Consider the following 20590-nt stretch of genomic DNA (forward strand, 5'->3'; position numbering starts at 1 on the left):
AACGAGGGAAAATCTCATTAGGCCGCGTGGTCTACAGCGACTGGGCGGTTGTTGTAATGGCTGGTTCTGGTGCCCGCCCGGGCCTCGCTACGTCTTAATACTAACGCATATGATGCTTAGGAGCATGCAGCGTGTCTGTGTTGTGTTGGCTCATGCAGCTGCTGGCTGAGTGGAGAGGCCACGGGTCACCGGGTCCACGGGCTTCAGCCGCGCCGCCTCGTCCTCGGTTCTCAGGAGCTGATGTGAGTTAGAGGCAACGAGTAGTGACAGCGGCTCAGGCGAAGGCGGCCACGCGTTTCTTCAGGCTCCCGCTAACGCTCGATCCACGCCTCGATCGACGGGAAGCTGATGAGAGAAACAGGGAGGAAACTTTTACGATTCCGCCAAAGCTGGGTCTGGACGCGGGTCGGTTGTCTCAGTGTATCGGAAATCTTAAGACGTTTGGATCCCACCTGGACAGTCCTCCATTAGCAGCTAACAGCTAGGAGACGCTTCTGGTGGATCAGCTGGACCTGAACGTGGAACGTTCTCAGGTCCACACTTGGCCTCAGGTCTGCCAGGTTCTGTCCGGCCCGGTGTGGTGGGGGTTGTACGAGATGAATAAGAGGGCAACGCGTCTCACGTGTTCTGATTGGATCATGTCAGGTTGTCCCTGATCCACTCACATGTGGTCTCCATTAATTGGAGCGGGAAGCCGCTCCAGTCGTTAACGTCACGCGTCTCCGTTGCTGCGGTTCAGCGGTCCGGTTGGAGGCCTCGCATAAACCAGTATAGCCTTCCTGCCTCAGTGTGGTCCAGCAGAACCAGAGCTGCTCCTCAGCTGTTTGGATCCCACTCGGGGCCACCTTGAACTCGTCCAGGCCTTTGGCAGCCACCAGCCCACATGCAGGAATCACATATAACACAGCTCAGCATCACTTGCAAGGAAGCAGATGTGTGAGACTGGACCGGCGAAGAAAGACCAGAGAACGAAGGAGAACTACGCAGAACACGCCGACATTTACCAGAAACCCTGAGCGAAACATGTGGCGCAAAGTCCAGATCTGGTCATGAATGCAGTTCACGAGTGTCTATAAAAGTCAGAGTGGCATCAACAGAACCTTCACCAACAACCAGAACCTTCACCAACATCCAGAACCTTCACCAAAATCTAGAAGCATCAAGTCCGACACCCACAGAACAGGAGTGGTCCTGGTCCTGGCAGCCCCCGGGCCCAGACGGCGTGAGCCCTGGCCAATTTATCTCTGTGGAACCTGAACCCTGAGCTCCACGAGGCGCTCGGTGCCGGTGTTTGTTTTGTAGCGTGAGGAAGCGCGTCCAGATGGACTTTACTGCGTTTCCGTTTGATTGCAGAGCTGAGGGGAAGTAATGGAACAGGCAACGAGCGCCAGGGACCGGCAGCTGAGTTATGACCGTTCACAGGATCCAAAAAATCCAGACCAACGGCGCGTAAACGACGACGGGCGGGCGCGGAGCTGTGAGACGGGCCCCTTCAGTTCTGTTGGATCTGTTATGTAGGGTCATGCGTTCTGGACCATCGGGCTCCGGTCGGCTCCATAAAACACCAGCGACGTGTCGAAATAGAAGCTCCGCCGCTCGTTCTCTTTAAGAGGGAGTCGAGTAAATTTTCAGTCCCCCACTATTGTAGATATCACCCCCATAAATACGACTTAATAAGCCTTCACAAACTAACAACAAACATGTGTCACAGCCGCAAGAGCCACTTTACACAAGACGGACGGCCCAGTGCAAAAAAACAGCCGTTCCACTTATCAACATGTGGACAGAACGGAGAGATTACCAGCGTGGGACTTGTTCTGCTTCTTCCACTCAGGCTTTATTCATTTACCAGCGTTTGTGGTGAAGAAAGACTATTAAAGGATGTGGACGACCGGCAGCCGGTGACTTATGAGCAGCCACCGACTCGCGGCAGGAAACCCATCCGTGACAATGCCTGCAGATTCCAATCCCCGGCGTGAAACCCGGGTTTCAGAAGCAGAGGACTGGACGGGCCAGAGACGCTGGAGCTCCAGCGTTCAGAACCAGAGGTCACGCATGGACTCCCCTTTGAGCACATCACAGGACAAGCTGCTGATGATGAGACCAAGTGGACCGGGACCGCACGGCTCCGCTGTCGGATCCCATCCTGTACCAAGCGCCACCCGGGCGGGTTCGGCCGAGAGCTACGTTCCCCCAATCATTGAAAACAATAAGACACAGCCGAGCAGGAACGAAAAGACTAGAGCGCTAATCTGCAGCAACAGAGGAACGTCAGCGAGATGCCACACAATCACACATGGGTCCACGGGCCTGGACCCGGTGTACCACATCCATGGTGCTGAGTCCCAGCTTCAGGGACTGACACCAGGACACACGGTGTGACAGTGATAAGAAATGAGCCACGATGGTTCGAGACACGAGCACACACAGACACACACACACAGACCCACCCAACATCACACACAACCCACACGCCGACAGACACCAGCACGCACGCACGAGCACGACGCACGCACGCGCACGCACGCAGCACGCGCCCATCACTCACTCACTCAAACACAATATTTGTGAATATTGAATATTTGCTTTCTGGCCAAAAACAGCTCTGAACATTCCTCGCACGGTTTTTAAATGTTGAAGGGAAAAACAACAAGCGGTGGCTTTTTCAGGGGGAAAGCCACGACCGATGGTTCTGAACGGTGGGAGTTTTCAGCCTGGTCATCAGGTTCCTGCAGCGCTCACATGGAGCCGTGTTCTGGACCTCACGTTATTACTGTAACAATGACAACCAGGAAGCCCCTCCCTCCGGGTCCATAGCTAACATTTAAACATTGTCACGTATTAAGCCAAAGCTGTGTCTGAGCTGCTCTCACTGATTTCATGGACCTCATTCGTCCCTGTGTTGTGGTCCAGTGCGTCTATGAGGCCTTTGTCGTCATTAGCGAACAAGTGCACGAATGTGTTTGAAGTAAGAGTGGAACTCATGGGAAAAGCAGCGAGGGTCCTTTGGCTTCACACAGAGACCGGCTGTGTGACGAGCAGGAATCAGCAGATCAAAGTGACACGAGCCTCCAATGACGTTGCAGCCGCAGCAACCTTCACTTGTGTTAGCTAAACTTCAACAAAGCGATTCATTGGACTTTGTTCACTGCCGATCACAGGACGCGTCAAGAGCTGCCGTCATGAGTGATGCTGCGCATCGTGACCCGGGGGACAGAAACCAGTGACCCTGTTGACATCTGACTGCAAGTGGCAGAAATCACATTGAGCGTAAACATATGACATCATAGGGGTCACAGTCACAGCACCTAGCTTGATAATAGCTAAGCCAGCGCTAACGGTCTAACTAGCAGCTGCTAACGGTCCCATAAACATATGCTGCACCGTAACATATGAACATCATAGGGGTCACAGGGTCACAGCACCTAGCTTGATAATAGTACTAAAGCCAGCGCTGCGCAACGGCTAACTAGCAGCCTGTAACGGTCCCTAACATATGCTGCCACCGAACATATGACATCATAGGGGGTCACCGGTCACAGCACCTAGCTGATAATAGCCTAAAAGCCAGCGCTGCGCTAACGGCTAACTAGCAGCCTGCTAACGGTTCCCATAAACATATGCTGCCACCGATAACATATGACATCATAGGGGTCACAGGTCACAGCACCTAGCTTGATAATAGCTAAAGCCAGCGCTGCGCTAACGGCTAACCAGCAGCCTGCTACAGCCGTTAGCATTTGTGCACGAGACGCAGGCGCGGAACCGCGGATGTAGAACCTCGCTCCGACACAGAACCTCGTCTCGCGGACGCAGAAACCCCTCGTCTCGCGACGCAGAACCTCGTCTCGCGGAGAAGAAACCTCGTCTCGCGGACGCGAACCTCGTCTCGCGGACGCAGAACCTCGCTCCCGCGTTGACGTTCTCGTATCGTGTTCCCGTGAGGCTCGAGCGTCGGCCGCCGGCGCCGGGTGAGCTGCACACGCCGCCGTGGCTGAACGCTGCCTGCACCCCCCCCCCCCCCCCCAGGCCCAGAGCTACTGTAACATAGACAGGCTGAGTCCGGTGCCGCCCGGAGCACCAGGACCGACAGACAGACAAGGCAGGCAGATGCTGACGTCACAGTAGTTACGTGATGCGGTTTTTATCTTGGGTTTTTTCTTTGTAACTGTAACTCTGTATTTCCATGTGGACCAATCTTATGAGTCAAAACATGGTATGTGTGATCTTTTATTGTGCAATAAAAGATGACTTTCACGATGAGCGTCTTCTTCGTCTGTTTACTACCGCTAACGCTTGTCACCACGCGCCGACCCGTCACGTGACGCGGCTGTCTGCGCAGTGCATGCTGGGAAGGGACGCGACCAGCGGTGACGCTCTGACGACGTTGCTTCTTCTGCGTTCGTTTGGTCGCTGATGATGCATCGTTCCTTCATGTACTGTTGTTTATTACTAGAGATGAAGAAGCCTTAGATTTAAAGCACGTTTACAATATTATAACTTTATTTGAATTTGATCTTGTTGCATAGAAACGAACATTAGTTCTGTTTTACTGGGGCGTTCACAGACACCTGCTCCAGGTAATAGTCCCCGTCCGTCCAGTGCACCAACACTTCCTGCACTTCTGTTATTCTGCAAGTGATCGCCTCTGGACTGTTTGTTGGAAGGTTGACTGAGACGAGCGTCTTCTGCTGTTGGAGCAAACTCCTGCTGCTCGGCTGTAAATACACGTGGCTGGTGCTGAACTGTTCCAATCTGTAACCGCACGCAACGGAAGCGAGAAAGATAAACATTTGGTCGTAGACAAATATGCAGCAGAGAGAAGGCAATAAAGCGAGGCGATAAAGAGACCAGTCAGGCACAAACAAAGCTGACGACTGAAGAGCCACTGCTTCAACGTCAGCCTTAAATACGGCCGAAGCAGCGGAGCTGCTGGAATGAGACGGTTCAGACGATGGAGCGTGAATCTGGCTTTTACATCAGCTGATCCAGGTTCTGTGTTCGACCTGTGCTTGTTGAAGCTGAACGGAGGCTCAACTCTGCGGCAACATAAATAAAGCGGACTTAGATTCCAGTAATGTGAGATTCTATATTCTTTATAAAGTGTCACATGTACAGGCAGCTTAAAAACGCTTCAAACGGCCGGGGTCCGACCGAGGGACTGGGTCGGACCGTGGGCCGGGCCCCGTCAGGGTGCGTCTGTGGTTCTGGTCGGTGAGTCGCCCACGTTGGAGCCGCTGGAGAGCAACTGCTGTCGTTTTCGCCCTCGTTTTCTTCCAAGTCTTTCTTTTTTATTCTTGCTTCTTTCTGACAGAGAAAATGATAAAGAGAAAATAGCACAATTTTTTTGGATTTAGTTTGCAGTTGTTGTTTTCCAGGTTCATATTTTGCACATCTGTATTTAGTCACAGCTGCATAACTGCATATCACAGACGTGAAGCCGCTGCAGACGGACAAAGAAACAGCCTTTCTCTTTCTTCATTCTCTACTTTTTCTTTAAGACATTTACAGTATAGCAGTGTGAAAACCATTATTATTGATATTTATACTTTATTAAAAGGCTTAGTCCTGTAATATAATAATAATAATAATAATAACATGAACCACTTATTTTCACCTCTTTCTGTTCCAATCAAACTGATTTGAATTAAACCAGCTTGAAAGTCACTGGATTTCTGTTTGGAACCATCTAGTTTGTTGTGTTTGAGCTGAACTCTTGTCTTTAAAAACAGACTTATTTATAAAATCAAACTGGTATTTGAATTATTACAAGGAACCATAGTTTTTGTTGTTGACCGCAAACATTCATTTTCATTATAATAATATTTAATTGGAAACTGCACAGTTAAATTTACATGTCAGAACTGAGAACCACTGAACAGTAGTTATGTAAACGCACCATCCAGATGCTGCTTAGATGCTGCTGACCACAGATCAGCATCAAAACTGAGCAGCACAGACGCACTTTGGGGGCAAAAAGTGAACAGAAAAGACGGAACCAAAGTCCGGGCCTCAAACGTGGCCTCCCGTCACTCACCTCCAGCTCCGTGTCCGTCACCTGTTAAAGGCTGCACTGACAGGAGGCCGGGTTCAAGGAGTCCAGCAGCTCTGATCGCAGGGCGACGGGTTCAATAGGACCAAAGCTTAGTCAGATACTCGACTCTGTCCGTGTTTCATTGCAGCCATTGTGAAAAATGTGCAGAACTGCACGAACGCCAACGGTGGCTGAAATCGTTTTCACGCACAAATGCCGTTCAGGTGTTCTGCAGCCTCAGATAAAGGTCCAGTGTAAATACTGTGAGTCTGTGGCTCTGCTCGGCCCACACCTCCAGTGTCAGACAAATATTTTCCCTCATGTGTTTGCTCTGATCTATTGCTGCTTTCAGAGGGAACGTTTGGCCACAAACACACGGAGCAGAAAAAAGGCTCTTTAACGGCTCATCACCAGTCCGACGTCTCATCTGCTGTAAACGCAGCTCCGTCACGGTCAGTGTCGCTGGTACTGGCCTGAGGATCGCGGATCAAACTTTGCTGGTTCTGAACTCGCTGGATAAACGTCTCCTGACATGAGAGATTGGAAGCTATCGCTACATCTCGTTTGCTGTCTCATGCCATTAAAGCAGTTGAGCCCACATGAAAAATGTGCTTTTGATGTTCGCTGATGGAGAAAAGCGCTTCGATACTTTTGGCCTCGCTTTCGCTGCGGAATCGTTTTGTGAGGCTGATTTAGGGGTTGGTTGAACATCAGAGAGCAGAAAAATCCAAGTTGGTTTGGTTTAAAAACTGAAGACGTCAATATGAACAAATAGCTCAGTTCTTCATGGTCACTTACGACCCACTCGCTGCTTCATACGTCATTCAGAAGTGTCGAACCCAGATTGAACACTTAATGAACTGGAGCCTGTTGTGGTGCAGGTCCTCGTGGCGTCGCAGCATCCGCTCAGGAGCTGAAGACGAGCTCCACCCACAGACGTGGGTTCAAGCTCCAGCACAGGCGCCGCCGCTGCAGCCGCGCCGTCTTCAGCTCCTCCGCTTCCCGTTGCTCCTCATCGGCTCTGAACACGAATCAGAATACGTTTCATTTCTGCCGTTCACCTGAATTAGCTCAGTCTGTTTCGCGCGGATTCACTGGGTCTGAACTACTGTTTGTGCTGTGGCGGCTTCAAAGCGCAGCGACTCGCTGGAGGGGACGTGACAGTGAAGTTTCCACACGCAACCAGTCCACAATCCCAAAGTGACGTCTTGATTGGGAGCCAGCGCTGCAGCGCTCCCCACATGGCCTGACATGACATTGCTTGTTTATCTGCTGTGCTGATGATTTACAGTGTTTACGTCTTGCTTCTTCTCCCGGGTGAGGGGAGGCTGCAGTAACGCCCGCTGTCATCTGCCCCTGGTTAGTCACGAGAAGCCTCCTGTCGTCTCTCCTTATCCTCTGCCTTAGAACAATCAGCCGCTCCTCCTGCCGGTTCCTGGGATCTGTCCTTCGTTAGCGACGCTGCCGCGCTGGCTTTGATTACGGGCGCTGCGCTGATGATGGCGAATTAAGACGTGTGTCCCGGCTTCACTCTATTCAGGTTGAATTTAACTTGGTGATGAGGACAACGTCACCTGTTTGGACTCTGGGCTCCACATAGAGAAGCTTTGTTTGTCCGGGCGCCTCCTGAGCTTCTCAACTGCTCCTTCCACACATGTGTGTGACACTGATCTTCTCTCTCCAATCATCCTTTGGTCCACTCCAAGGACAGGACGCCGGACGCAGCGAAGCTACAGAGAAGAACCAACTGGAGCAGAAAAAAAAACAGCTCAGAGAGTCAGACCGCGGGACTGGAAGCACCTGAGACAGAAGGTCAGTGACTGCAGCTACATCACATCCTGAGGATGAAAGGAAGCTGCCGCAGGTCCAACTGGAGTCCAGTCCCAGTCCATGTCAACACAGCTTCTGCAGCCGGAGTCAGAACCGATCAACATGGAGGACCACAGACCCTGGTGTTTCACATTAACGACCCAAGATGCTTCAGTTTCCATAAAAGTTGGCAAAATGTTTAAGAAGTAAATAAAAACCACACCGTACAAGTTTGCAAATACTCAAAAGTTACAAATGTCTGGTTTAGGAAAGTATCTGCTTGTTTTTAATTTTGGAGAGCAAAACGGAGGACGAAGGAGGATGGAGGAGGGCGGATGGAGGATGGAGAAGGATGATGGAGGAGGACAGTGGAAGACGTAGGAAGATGTAGAAGACGGAGGAGGACGTAATAGGTCTGAGGAGGCTGGAGGGGACGAAGGGGGACAAAGGAGAATGGAGGAAGGACGGTGGGGGACAGTGGAGGACGTTGGAGGTCTGAGGAGGACAAAGGCAGACGATGGAGGACGGTGGAGGATGCAGAAGACGGTTGAAGATGTAGGAGGATGGTGAATGACTGAAGAGGACGGTGGAGGGCAGAGCAGGATATAGAAGGATGATGGAAGATGGAGGACAACAGTGGAGGACAGTGGAGGGCGAAGGAGGTCTGAGGACGGAGGAGGATGGTGGAGGTCTGAGGAGGATGGAGGAGGACAGTGGAGGTCTGAGGAGTACGGTTGAGGATGGTGAAAAACAGAGGAGGACGATGGAAAACGAAGGAGGAAGGTGGAGGAAGGTGGAGGACGGAGGAGGACGTCTGTGGACAGTGCAGTCTGTGGACAGTGCAGTCTGTGGACAGTGCAGCCTGTGGAGCAGTCTGTGGAGCAGTCTGTGGACAGTGCAGTCTGTGGAGCAGTCTGTGGAGCAGTCTGTGACAGTGCAGTCTGTGGAGCAGTCTGTGGAGCAGTCTGTGGAGCAGTCTGTCGACAGTGCAGTCTGTGGAGCAGTCTGTGGACAGTGCAGTCTGTGGAGCAGTCTGTGGACAGTGCAGTCTGTGGAGCAGTCTGTGGAGCAGTCTGTGGACAGTGCAGTCTGTGGAGCAGCCTGTGGACAGTGCAGCCTGTGGACAGTGCAGCCTGTGGAGCAGTCTGTGGAGCAGTCTGGGCGACTAGTCGCTGGTGGCCGCTCATGAGGCAGCGTGTGACCGCTTCATTAAACTGTGGACAAATGTTTGGACAGTTCAAGGTAACGAAGCACACGCAGTGTTTGTTTGGAGAAAGCTGCAGTTGAAGCGTCCACACGTTTCACACAGTCCCCAGATGTGCGATGCGTCGTTCAAAGACGACCTCCACTCGCAGCCGCTCATCTTTTATCGCCTCGTTCCGCTACAAGAGGTGTCCTCGTCTCTTACTCATCACAATTGGACCCAGTGAACCAGATGCTGCGGAGCCGGTGCCATGAGAGCGAGTCCTCCCTCCTCTTAACTGGATCAGGCTCTGTGTTGGAAACTCATCACATAACAACCACAACCGCAGGCGCACAAACAAATGTATACGCGCCGTGGACGTACACACCAAAGCGGAGCCTGCGGCTCCACGACCACATCACACGCTGCAGTGGATACACACAGTTCTGGAGGTTTGTCTTGATGGTCAGCTTCTCCGCTAAAGGATTGAAAACAGACACTAAACTCTTGCATGTGTTGCCAGGATGCAGCGCTGTTGACCTGAGTCACAGAGACAAACAGTGTTTGGGCTGAATGGAGGCTGTCAGTCTGTGGGCCGGTTGGCTGGTTTTTCTGGTGGCTGCCATTTCCTGAGAGAAAGTCCGGTCGGGGCGGCGTGATGGATGTGAGTGTCTGAAGAAAGGCGGCGCAGAGAGCAGGTGGAGGCCCGAGCCCGGTTCTGCACGTGTCCTGGTGCTGATCGCTGGGATTGGTTGTGTTTTCTATGCAAAGAAGCAGACGCAGCGAACTGACGACTTGACGTCAGGACACCCGACAGCTGCCCCGTGTGGTTGGACAGACGCCACCCAGTGGTACCAGAGCGAGATAATAGTGGTACCAGAGCGTGACCAGAGCGGAACCAGAGCGGGACCAAAACGGGACCAAAACAGGACCAAAACAGGACCAAAACGGGACCACAGTGGGACCAGAGCGGAACCAGAGCGGGACCAAAACGGGACCAAAACAGGACCACAGTGGGACCAGAGCTCGACCAGACCAGTTCCACAACTGCCACTTTTAGTGACACTGTTATAAAAGCTGCATCTGCAGCAGATCAGCGTCCTGCAGAACTGTACTGGAAGAACTGGGTAAGAAACTGGGAGCAAAAAGGCGTCTGCTACGTCAGCATGTTAATGTACAACTCAAATCAAGATGTATTCATTCAGACTAATTTCACAAACGACGGCGCTCCCGGTCTTCATATGATATGAAGCAGACATACTTAGCATACGTTAGCTTAGCGTGCTAGCATACGTTAGCTGAGCAGGCATGTGGAAAACGCTGGGATTACCCAGGTTCTCAAAGCGCCCTGAAGGGAGCACGAACGCCTAAACGTTTCCATGTCGACTAGACTCAAAGCCACGACTGTCGTTTAGAACGCGATCTGGAACCATGAACAAACAAATGTAGCAGATGTTGATGAGCTTCTAGTTATCAGAAACCGTCATCTCACCTCTGGAGAAACAGCTGCTCCAACGGTTCCTGTCATCAGCATCAAACATGTGCCAAAGGCCGATCAGGGCTCTCTCCACGTGAAGCAGAGGCCTCTCTCTCACACAGAGATGAGACACAGACTAAAACTGACCATTACAGCAAAACAAATGATAGATCTCGCACAAAGACCTGCAAACCGAGTTTCCAAATAGTTTGTGGTTCTAATAACTTGATGAAATACTGTACACCAAAATGGACCGAATCCAACCGAGAGAAAAATCAAACGTGAAACCCAGCTTTTCTCACTTCTCGCAGCTTTGGGGGCAGAAAGAAACGAGGGAAATCTCATTAGGCCGCGTGCGTCTACAGCGACTGGGCCGTTTGTAATGGCTGGTTTCTGGTGCCAGCCCGGGGCCTCGCTACGTGTTAATCTAACGCATATGATGCTTAGGAGCATGCAGCGCTGTCTGTGTTGTGTTAGGCTCATGCAGCTGAGCTGAGCTGAGAGGCCACCGGGTCCACCGGGTCCACGGGCTCAGCCGGCGCCGCCTCGTCCTCGGTTCCTCAGGAGCTGATGTGAGTTAGAGGTCAACGAGTGACAGCGGCTCAGGCGAAGGTCGGCCACGGTTCTTCAGGCTCCCGCTAACGCTCGATCCACGCCTCGATCGACGGGAAGCTGCTGAGAAACAGGGAAACTTTTACGATTCCGACCAAAGCCTTGCGTCTGGACGCGGGTCGGGTTGTCTCAGTCGTATCGGAACATCTTAAGACGTTTGGATCCCACCTGGACACGTCCTCCATTAGCAGCTAAACGCTAGGAGACGCTTCTGGTGGATCAGCTGGAACCTGAACGTGGAACGTTCTCAGGTCCACACTTGGCCTCAGGTTCTGCCAGGTTCTGTCCGGCCCGGTGTGGTGGTCGTGTAGAGATGAATAAGAGGAGCAACGCGTCCACGTGTTCTGATCTGGATCATGTCAGCGTGTCCCTGATCCACTCACATGTGGTCTCCATTAATTGGAGCGGGAGCCGCTCCAGTCGTTAACGTCACGCGTCTCTCGTGCTGCGGTTCAGCGGTCCGGTTGGAGGCCTCGCACTAAACCAGTAATAGCCTGCCTGCCTCAGTGTGGTCCAGCAGAACCAGAGCTGCTCCTCAGCTGTTTGGATCCCACTCGGTGCCACCTTGAACTCGTCCAGGCCTTTGGCAGCCACCAGCCCACATGCAGGAATCCACATATAAACACAGCTCAGCATCACCTGCAGGAAGCAGATGTGTGAGACTGGACCGGCGAAGACCAGAGAACCGAAGGAGAACTACGCAGAACACGCCGACATTTACCAGAACCCTGAGCGAACATGTGGCGCAAAGTCCAGAGTCTGTGTTCAATGAATGCAGTTCACGAGTGTCTATAAAAGTCAGAGTGGCATCAACCAGAACCTTCACCAACAACCAGAACCTTCACCAACATCCAGACCTTCACCAACATCTAGAAGCATCACGGTCCGACACCCACAGAACCAGGAGTGGTCCTGGTCCTGGCAGCACCCGGGCCCAGACGGCGTGAGCCCTCGGCCCATTTATCTCTGTGGAACCTGAACCCTGAGCTCCACGAGGCGCTCGGTGCCGGTTGTTAGCGTGAGGAAGCGCGGTCCAGATGGACTTTACTGCGTTTCCTGTTTGATGCAGAGCTGAGGGGAAAGTAATGAACAGGCAACGAGCGCCAGGGACCGGCGCTGAGTTATGACCGTCACAGGATCCAAAATCCAGACCAACGGCCGTAACGACGACGGGCGGGCGCGAGCCGTGAGACGGGCCCTTCAGTTCTGTTGGATCTGTGATTTAGGGCTCATGCGTTCTGGACCATCGGTACCGGTCGGCTCCATAAAACACCAGCCGCGTGTCGAATAGAAGCTCCGCCGCTCGTTCTCTTTAAGAGGGAGTCGAGTAAATCAGTCCCACTATTGTAGATTATCAACCCCCATAAATACGACTTAATAAGCCTTCACACTAACAACCAACATGTGTCACAGCCGCAAGAGCCACTTTACAAAGACGGACGGGCCCAGTGCAAAAACAGCCGTTCCACTTATCAACATGTGGACAGAACGGAGAATTACACAGCGTGGGACTTGTTCTGCTTCTTCCACTCAGGCTTTATTCATTTACCAGCGTTTGTGGTGAAGAAAGACTTAAAGGAGTGGACGACCGGCAGCCGGTGACTTATGAGCAGCCCACACGATCGACGGCAGGGAACCCTCCGTGAAATGCTGCAGATCCAATCCCCGCGCTGACCCGGTTTCCAGAAGCAGGACTGGACCGGGCCAGAGACGCTGAGCTCCACGCGTTCAGAACCAGAGGTCACGCATGGACTCCCTTTGAGCACATCACAGGACAAGCTGCTGATGAGACCAAGTGGACCGGACCGCACGGCTCCGCTGTCGGATCCCATCCTTGTACCAGCGCCACCGGGCGGGTTCGAGCAGAGCTACGTTCCTCCCCATCATCTGAAAACAATAAGACAACAGCCGAGCAGGAACGAAAAGACTAGAGCTGCTAATCTGCAGCAACAGAGGAACGTCAGCGAGATGCCACACATCACACATGGGTCCACGGGCCTGGACCCGGTACCACATCCACTGGTGCTGAGTCCCAGCTCAGGGACTGACACCAGACACACGGTGTGACAGTGATAAGAATGAGCCACGATGGTTCAGAGACACACGCACACACACAGACACACACTCACACACAGACACACACGCCGACAGACACTCACGCACGCACACACACACAGACACGCACGCATGCACGCACGCACGCACGCACGCGCGCACTCACTCACTCACTCAAACACACATATTTGTGAATATTGAATATTTGCTTTCTGGCCAAAAACAGCTCTGAACATTCCTCCGCACGGTTTAAATGTTGAAGGGAACAACAACAAGCGGTGGCTTTTTCAGGGAAAGCACCGACCGCTGGTTCTGAACGGTGGGAGTTTTCAGCCTGGTCTCAGGTTCCTGCAGCGCTCACATGGAGCCGTGTTCTGGACCTCACGTTATTACTGTAACCATGACAACAGGAAGCCCCTCCCTCCGGTCCATAGCTAACATTTTACACATTGTCTACGTATTAAGCCAACGCTGTGTCTGAGCTGCTCTCACTGATTTCATGGACCTCATTCAGTCCCTGTGTTGTTGGTCCAGTGCGTCTGAGGCCTTTGTCGTCACTTAGCGAACAAGTGCACAATGTGGTTTGAATGTAAGAGTGAACTCATGGAAAAGCAGCGAGGTCCTTTGGCTTCACACAGAGACCGGCTGTGTGACGAGCAGGAATCAGCAGATCAAAGTGACACGAAGCCTCCAATGACGTTGCAGCCGCAGCACCTTCACTTGTTTAGCTAAACTTCAACAAAGCGATTCATTGGACTTTGTTCACTGCCGATCACAGGACGCGTCATGAGCTGCCGTTCATGAGTCGATGCTGCTGCATCGTGACCCGGGACAGAAACCAGCTGACCTGTTTTGACATCTGACTGCAAGTGGCAGCATCAACATTGGAGCGTAACATATGACATCATAGGGGGTCACAGGTCACAGCACCTAGCTTGATAATAGCTAAAGCCAGCGCTAACGGCTAACTAGCAGCCTGCTAACGGTCCCATAAACATATGCTGCCACCGTAACATATGACATCATAGGGGTCACAGGTCACAGCACCTAGCTTGATAATAGCTAAAGCCAGCGCTGCGCTAACGGCTAACTAGCAGCCTGCTAACGGTCCCATAAACATATGCTGCCACCGTAACATATGACATCATAGGGGTCACAGGTCACAGCACCTAGCTTGATAATAGCTAAAGCCAGCGCTGCGCTAACGGCTAACCAGCAGCCTGCTAACAGCCCGTTAGCAAAGCAACAGCGGGCGGCCGGTAGTGAATGGACCTCATGGTTCTGAACTTGACACTGTAGAGAGCCTGAACTCACACAGAACCCACTCTGTCCAGTTGTGTTGCAAATAGTGTTCTGGTTTTCATTTGTCTGGGCCGGACCACAGGAGCTTCTGTGAGTGACCCGTTCATCGACGTAGGCAATAATTGAACTACGACACAAATTGTTCTCAGACTGGATTGTCTAAATGTGACATGAGTAGCGAGTGTGCGTCCAACGTAACGCCCACCCTCCTGCTAATCAGGAGAAGCACGTGTTGGCGTTCTGTCTCACCCACCGGCTTTTATGAACCAGTCCAGAGCAAACAATGTGGGGAATCTGCAGATGTCGGCTGCTCAAAGCACCAAAGTAGAAACGCGGCCTCACACTGAGCTAATTGGAAGCAGAGCGTGGTCCTCACCTGTGGGACACTTCTTCTTCATCCGGCACCTCTGCGTCTCGCTGTGGGTCCAGCAGGGCCCGGCTGCCTTCTCCTCCGTGGTTCTGTTCCTGCTCCTGGTCTGCTTCCCCCACCTGAAGCCGCAGGGGGCGCCGTCGTGGAGGCAGGTGCTCCACTGGCTCCACTCGCTCATCGCAGCGCCGGCGCAGTCGTCTGAAAGAGGAAGACAGCGATGACGGCGCGTTCGGGCCACAGCGGGAGCGGCGCTGGTTCTGGGACCTCAGGCCTCAGGCCTCTGCCTGGCTTCGTGTGACGCTGCTGGGGCTGAATAAGGTTGTACCAACAGTTCGACATGAACCCAGACCATCGACAGTGAAGCCAGATGTGGCGTTGCCGTGCCAACGGACAACAGTAGCTGCAGATGTGGCAGGTGGACGGCAGAGGCCGGATGGGAGTACGTCTCATTTAGAGGAGGGATGAGCTACAGCGAGACGTGCAGATAAATTCTCAAAGTTCTATCAGGGCTTTTAATGTGAATCAGGTGCTGAATGGAAAATGTGAGGAGCGAGAACCGGACCAGATGAGAGTGGATGATCAGGAGTCGATCAGAGACCTCTGGGCCCTTTGAGCAGCTTCTAATGCTATAAAACCTAATAACGCGGAGCCGCTCAGACCCACGGTTGAGGATTGTTTCCAGTCGGGTCCAGTTTCCCAAAAAGGAGCCGTTTGTCATCAGCGCCGTCGTTTGACTGGAGGATAAGGATGAAACAGAGCAACACTTAACAGATAAGAGAGCAGCGAGAGCAGGAGCACGTCTGCTGCTCGTTAGCGCAGACGAGGCCTGTGTTTTGCTGCCGCTGAGGTCACAGCTCTAACGTCCACGGAGCAGGAGGTGGTGCTTCATGCGCTGGGCTCCATAGATCCAGGTGCTCAACTGCTGCTGCTGTGACTCTATCAGCGTCAGCAGCTCGGCCTCACTTTTTCGCTGCAGTTTTCCGCCTGTCTCAGCTCACCACTCACCCCTGCAGTCGGTCTGGTGGGCGTGGGTTCCCTCTGGGCACGTGCTCAGACACCTCCCTTTGTACAGCTGGAGGCCGGCTTTACATTTGGTGCAGAAGTCGCGGCTGAAACAATGTTCACAGTCTGGAGAGCGGCACTCTGAGGAGAGGGAGAGTGTGTGAGTGGAGGCCAGTGACAGTGGAGGAGCTGAGCTCAGGCCGAGCACGCACTCATGCAGCGGTTGGCGTCCGTCCCTCTCTGGCCGTAGTGTCCCGCTGGGCAGGCGTGGACGCAGCTCCCGTGGTGGGACATCCCGTCCCTCTGCAGGAACAGGAAGAGCTTCTCTGGGCAGCGCACGCAGCCGTTGTCACGGGAACACTCCAGACAGGCGCGGCAGTCGTCCGCCGCCTCCCTGTGAGCTGATCAGATAGAGATGAGGAGGAGGAGGAGGAGGGGGGGGGGGGGGGAGGGGAAGAGAAGGAGGAGGAAGGGGAGAAGGAGGAAGAGGAGGAGGAGGAAGGGGAGAAGGAGGAGGAGGAGGAGGAGGGGGAGAAGGAGGGGGAGAAGGAGAAGGAGAAAGAGAAGGAGGAGGAGGAGGGGGAGGAGGAGGGGGAGGGGAGAGAAGGAGGAAGAGAAGGAGGAGGAAGGGGAGAAGGAGGAGGAGGAAGAGAAGGAAGAGAAGGAGGAGGAGGAGGAGGAGGATGAGGGGGGAGGGGGAGGAGGAGGAGGAGGGGAGGAGGGGAGAAGGAGGAGGAGGAGGGGGAGAAGGAGGGGGAGAAGGAGGAGGAGGGGGGAGGGGGAGGAGGAAGAGAAGGAGGAGGAGGAGGAGGAGGAGGAGGAGGAGGAGGGGCGAAAGAGGAGGAGGAGGAGGAGGAGGAGGAGGGGGAAACCGCAGACACAGACACCATCAGAGACGCAGCATCCAAACACATGGCTCATCTCTGCGTTCACCGTTTGGACCCGTGCTTTATGACTTCCACCCTGGGAGACATTGTTTATTAGGAGCAGACCCACGAGGTCGGGAGTTGAATCCTGGGTCGTACGTCAGGATAAATACTTTAGTGTCTGGTGTCTTTTCACCTCTTGTCCATATTTCTGGGCGTTTTTCGGGCTCAGACTGAGTTCAGGTCTCTTTGCCTCACGGTCCATAGATTCCAAGGCTCGGTAGCATGAGAGTCGGGCTCACGTCTGAAGCCCAGTAAGCCTTTTTATAACAGAACAGCAAACTCAAGTCTGCTCCCGAGACGCCAAAGGCAAGGCAAGAATGCTTCCAATCCGACCGGGATGAAGTGGGATCTGAGAGACAGGCGAACGGGTCGGAACCAGAATGAAACCGCTGAGGAGGAGGTGAAGGACCAGCAGCGGGTCTGATCCACACAAAGCACCGCGATGAAGCCGCTTAAAGAGGAGGTCGGAGGTCAAAGGTCACGGACCTCATTACATACATGTGCGTACATGCCAGTTCTGTGTTACAGACACGATTTACAGCCAGAGAACCTGAGTCCGACAGAGGCCAACGATTCAGTTCAGCACGTGAGAAACTCGGCTCATATCAACAGCTTCGTCAAATCACTTCATAAGAAAAGAGGTGTTAAAATACGTGGCGTGGAACCAACAAACGCTGCATTTCTAGGGTGGAGGAGAAATGGACCTATGAGGTCACTTACGCTCTGACTCTCTGTGACCTCTGACCTCCCGTGTTTTGGCGTTTGGGGTCGAGCAGCGCAGTCTGAGGATGTGCAGCTTCCCTCCACATGAGCTCTGGATCTGCAGGTTTACAGGGGGGTTAGGTAGCGTAAAAACGGTGACCTCTGACCTCGGATGAGGCTGCACTGAATTACTACTTAATAACAAGCTCTGTTTCAGGGAAACCTGACAACTTTTAGAGGGGATTTCCAGCCGACGTGGTGAATGTGACAGAAGATCAGAGCCCAGAAGCAGGAGTTCCTGCACAGCGTTTCTAATGGAACCTTCATATAACTAGCGACGTGCTGCTATTTATCTCATGTTCAGACTGCAGCCTGATGACGACGACGATGATGATGATGATGATACTTATTGGATTTTCAGCAGTATCTAATGCATGGTGTTCACACAGAACATGCTCGTACGTGCACTGCGTCGTGGATGAGGCTGTTGAATGTCCAGATCACGGTGATGTGAATCAGCTGCTCAGTAAACGACAGTAAAATGGAAAAACCGTGAAGTTAAACAAACACACGGAAAGTTACGGTAAATGTGACTGGATCCAAAGGCAAAGAAGCGTTTCATCTCCGAGCGTGATGTTTTTCTCCTGTAAAAAGCCACAGGTGCTCACAATTACAGCAACGGCCCAATCGCAGCAAAATAGCAGTAATGGACGTCGTAATGGCTGCGCCCTCAGCTTTTAGGGTTTCACTTTCCTGCTCTGAAACACTCGAAACCTTCTGCAGCCGAGCGCGTGTGTGCTTTAACAGCTTAAAGAACCAGATCCAGATGTGACAGCGAGGACGCAGAAAAGGGAACCAGGTGAGAGGAGGCGAGTCAGTCCAGAACAGAGTCACAAACTCCATGGACCCGCGAGAAAAAAGGGCAGAACCTCAGCCCGAACACACCAGAACCGGACCCGTCAGATGCTGGGCCCAAAAATGCCCAAACACCACTTTTAACATCATTTAATCCACACAATTATGTGATATGATCAGACTCAGTTTTAAGTGAATCATTTATTTACCTAAAACCTATTTTACTGTAAAACTTTCCTTCTGGACCCCCGGCGTTCAGACGGATTTCATAATGACAGGCCACTGATCTGGGTGAAGATCTACTCATTAACCAGATTCCACTCATCACTGATGCCAGGACAAATAAAGGCTCCAGTTAGAAGCCGCTGGACGCGTCCCCCATTAAATAAAGTTCCATCACGTCCAACAACACATTCAGCCGAACTGGAACAAAGCGTGAGCGTTACAGCAGCCGTCAGTCATTAATGGGCTCTGCTCTCTTTTACTCACCACTCTGCTTCTGCACGAGCCCCGAGCTCATCCTGATCACCTCACACACCAAGGACATCGCCACGGCGACGAGTCGCGGCTGCATCTGGGCTGCTGGCGAGCGCCGCTTCAGCGCCGGGCGGCGGTCATCTGCACGGACGCCAGGTAGGAGTGGAAGGATCCACGGCGAGGAGCGGGGGGACGGGGGGCGAGGAGCAGCGTGGAGGACGGAGGAGCGGCGTGGAGGACGGAGGACGGAGGAGCAGCGTGGAGGACGGAGGACGGAGGAGCGGCGTGGAGGACGGAGGAGCGGCGTGGAGGAGGGAGGAGCAGCGTGGAGGACGGAGGAGCAGCGTGGAGGACGGAGGACGGAGGAGCGGCGTGGAGGACGGAGGAGCGGCGTGGAGGACGGAGGAGCGGCGTGGAGGACGGAGGAGCGGCGTGGAGGACGGAGGAGCAGCGTGGAGGACGGAGGACGGAGGAGCAGCGTGGAGGACGGAGGACGGAGGAGCGGCGTGGAGGACGGAGGAGCGGCGTGGAGGACGGAGGAGCAGCACTGACTCCTGTCTCTGCTGCTGTGAGGAGCGCTGGACCAGCCGCAGCAGCTCTGCACTGGAAGCTGAGGAGAGAGACTCTGCTCCCAGACTGGCAGCTGCAGGAGACGCACACATTTAACCAGCGCTGTCAAACGTACGATAAACGAGCTCCACTTATCCCGCAGCCATCTTTAACCCTTCACGGGCCTAAGTGCTTCCACATTGGCAGCCTGGTCTCGACGCCTCCTCCTGCTCCCGTGTGTCGCTGCTCTCCCTTCCTCCTTCCTCTCCGGGCGGCGCTGCTGCGCTGGTGCTCTGACCTCCAGCGGACGGACGCTTCGAGCCCTGGTGCTGATTGTGTGAATGGTCTGGGTGACGGGTCGGCAGGCGAAGCCTCCGCTTGCTCCGCTCTGATCCCACTTCCTCTGCTTCGGCCGCAGAGACGTCCACGCAGCCGGAGGTCCAGCCGGGCGTCGTCATGGAGACGAGCACATGGAGAGGCTGTAACGCGGAGCTTCAGCCAACTGCTCCTGAACTAAAGCATCAAACACATAACGTAGAACCAGCTGAAGCGATGCCCATAAATCTGTGTTCGACCTTTATAGTGAAAGAAGGTTCTGACCAAACACGGCTGAGCTCAATCTGGGCCAGAACTGGGACCGACCAACAGCGTGAACGCAGGCTCCTCACGTTTGGATGCGACTGCTGCAGCGTCACTGTTTGTGTCGTCTGTCTCTCGTCCAGTGTTTGACGTCACAGCTGAGTTCCTGACTCACTGGCCTTTAGTTACTACATCAAAGGAGAGAAAGCGGCACAAACAGCTTGTGTTTTTATGTTTGTGTCTATGAGTCTGTGGATCAACAATCGATGCAAGAATCTGACCTGGGCACAGCTGATCGAGAGACAGAAGGCAAATATTAGTACAGTATTGACAGAGTGGCTGATTGGAAGCAGTGGTGCTGAGTCCTCGCGTCCTGACAGCCAGTGATTTGTTCCAGCAAAGCACGGAGCGAATTCTTCTTCAGGTCGTCATAAACTAATCCCGTGTTTAGCCGAATGTGGAGCCAACACACAAACAGCTGACGTTCCAAGGAGAAACGTCTTCACGTGTTGTTCTCCTGCTGAAGCCTCGCACGCACGCACGCACACACACACACACACACACACACACACACACATGCACGCACGCACGCGCACGCACGCACGCACGCACGCACGCACGCACGCACGCACGCACGCACGCACACACACACACA

General features: G+C 53.4%; 1 protein-coding gene across 2 annotated transcripts; it reads right to left on the reverse strand.

Moving 5' to 3' along the window:
* Positions 1–4889: 4889 nt before the first annotated feature.
* Positions 4890–20018, reverse strand: LOC114856360 (R-spondin-4-like). 2 transcript variants are annotated; one of them, XM_055509249.1, is made up of 5 exons: positions 18820–20018; positions 16057–16245; positions 15848–15985; positions 14849–15040; positions 4890–5303 (listed from the first exon to the last, which is right to left on the reverse strand). In XM_055509249.1, the coding sequence occupies exons 1-5, from the start codon at positions 18902–18904 to the stop codon at positions 5107–5109; spliced, it is 801 nt and encodes a 266-aa protein (XP_055365224.1). In that variant the 5' UTR covers positions 18905–20018; the 3' UTR covers positions 4890–5106. The 2 variants fall into 2 exon arrangements, with proteins under 2 accessions (XP_055365224.1, XP_029008070.1); XM_029152237.3 differs by having other exon boundaries at positions 4890–5307; positions 18820–19523.
* Positions 20019–20590: the final 572 nt, after the last annotated feature.

Source organism: Betta splendens, chromosome 5, assembly GCF_900634795.4.
Source record: "Betta splendens chromosome 5, fBetSpl5.4, whole genome shotgun sequence".
NCBI classification, from domain to species: domain Eukaryota; kingdom Metazoa; phylum Chordata; class Actinopteri; order Anabantiformes; family Osphronemidae; genus Betta; species Betta splendens.

Coding starts and splice junctions, on each gene's coding strand:
- LOC114856360 (XM_055509249.1), bottom strand. CDS start 18,904: ATGCAGCCGCGACTCGTCGCCGTGGCGATGTCCTTGGTGTGTGAGGTG. Junction 16,246..18,819: donor GCTCGTGCAGAAGCAGAGTG/GTGAGTAAAAGA, acceptor CTATCTGATCAG/CTCACAGGGAGGCGGCGGAC. Junction 15,041..15,847: donor CCACCAGACCGACTGCAGGG/GTGAGTGGTGAG, acceptor TTCCTCTTTCAG/ACGACTGCGCCGGCGCTGCG.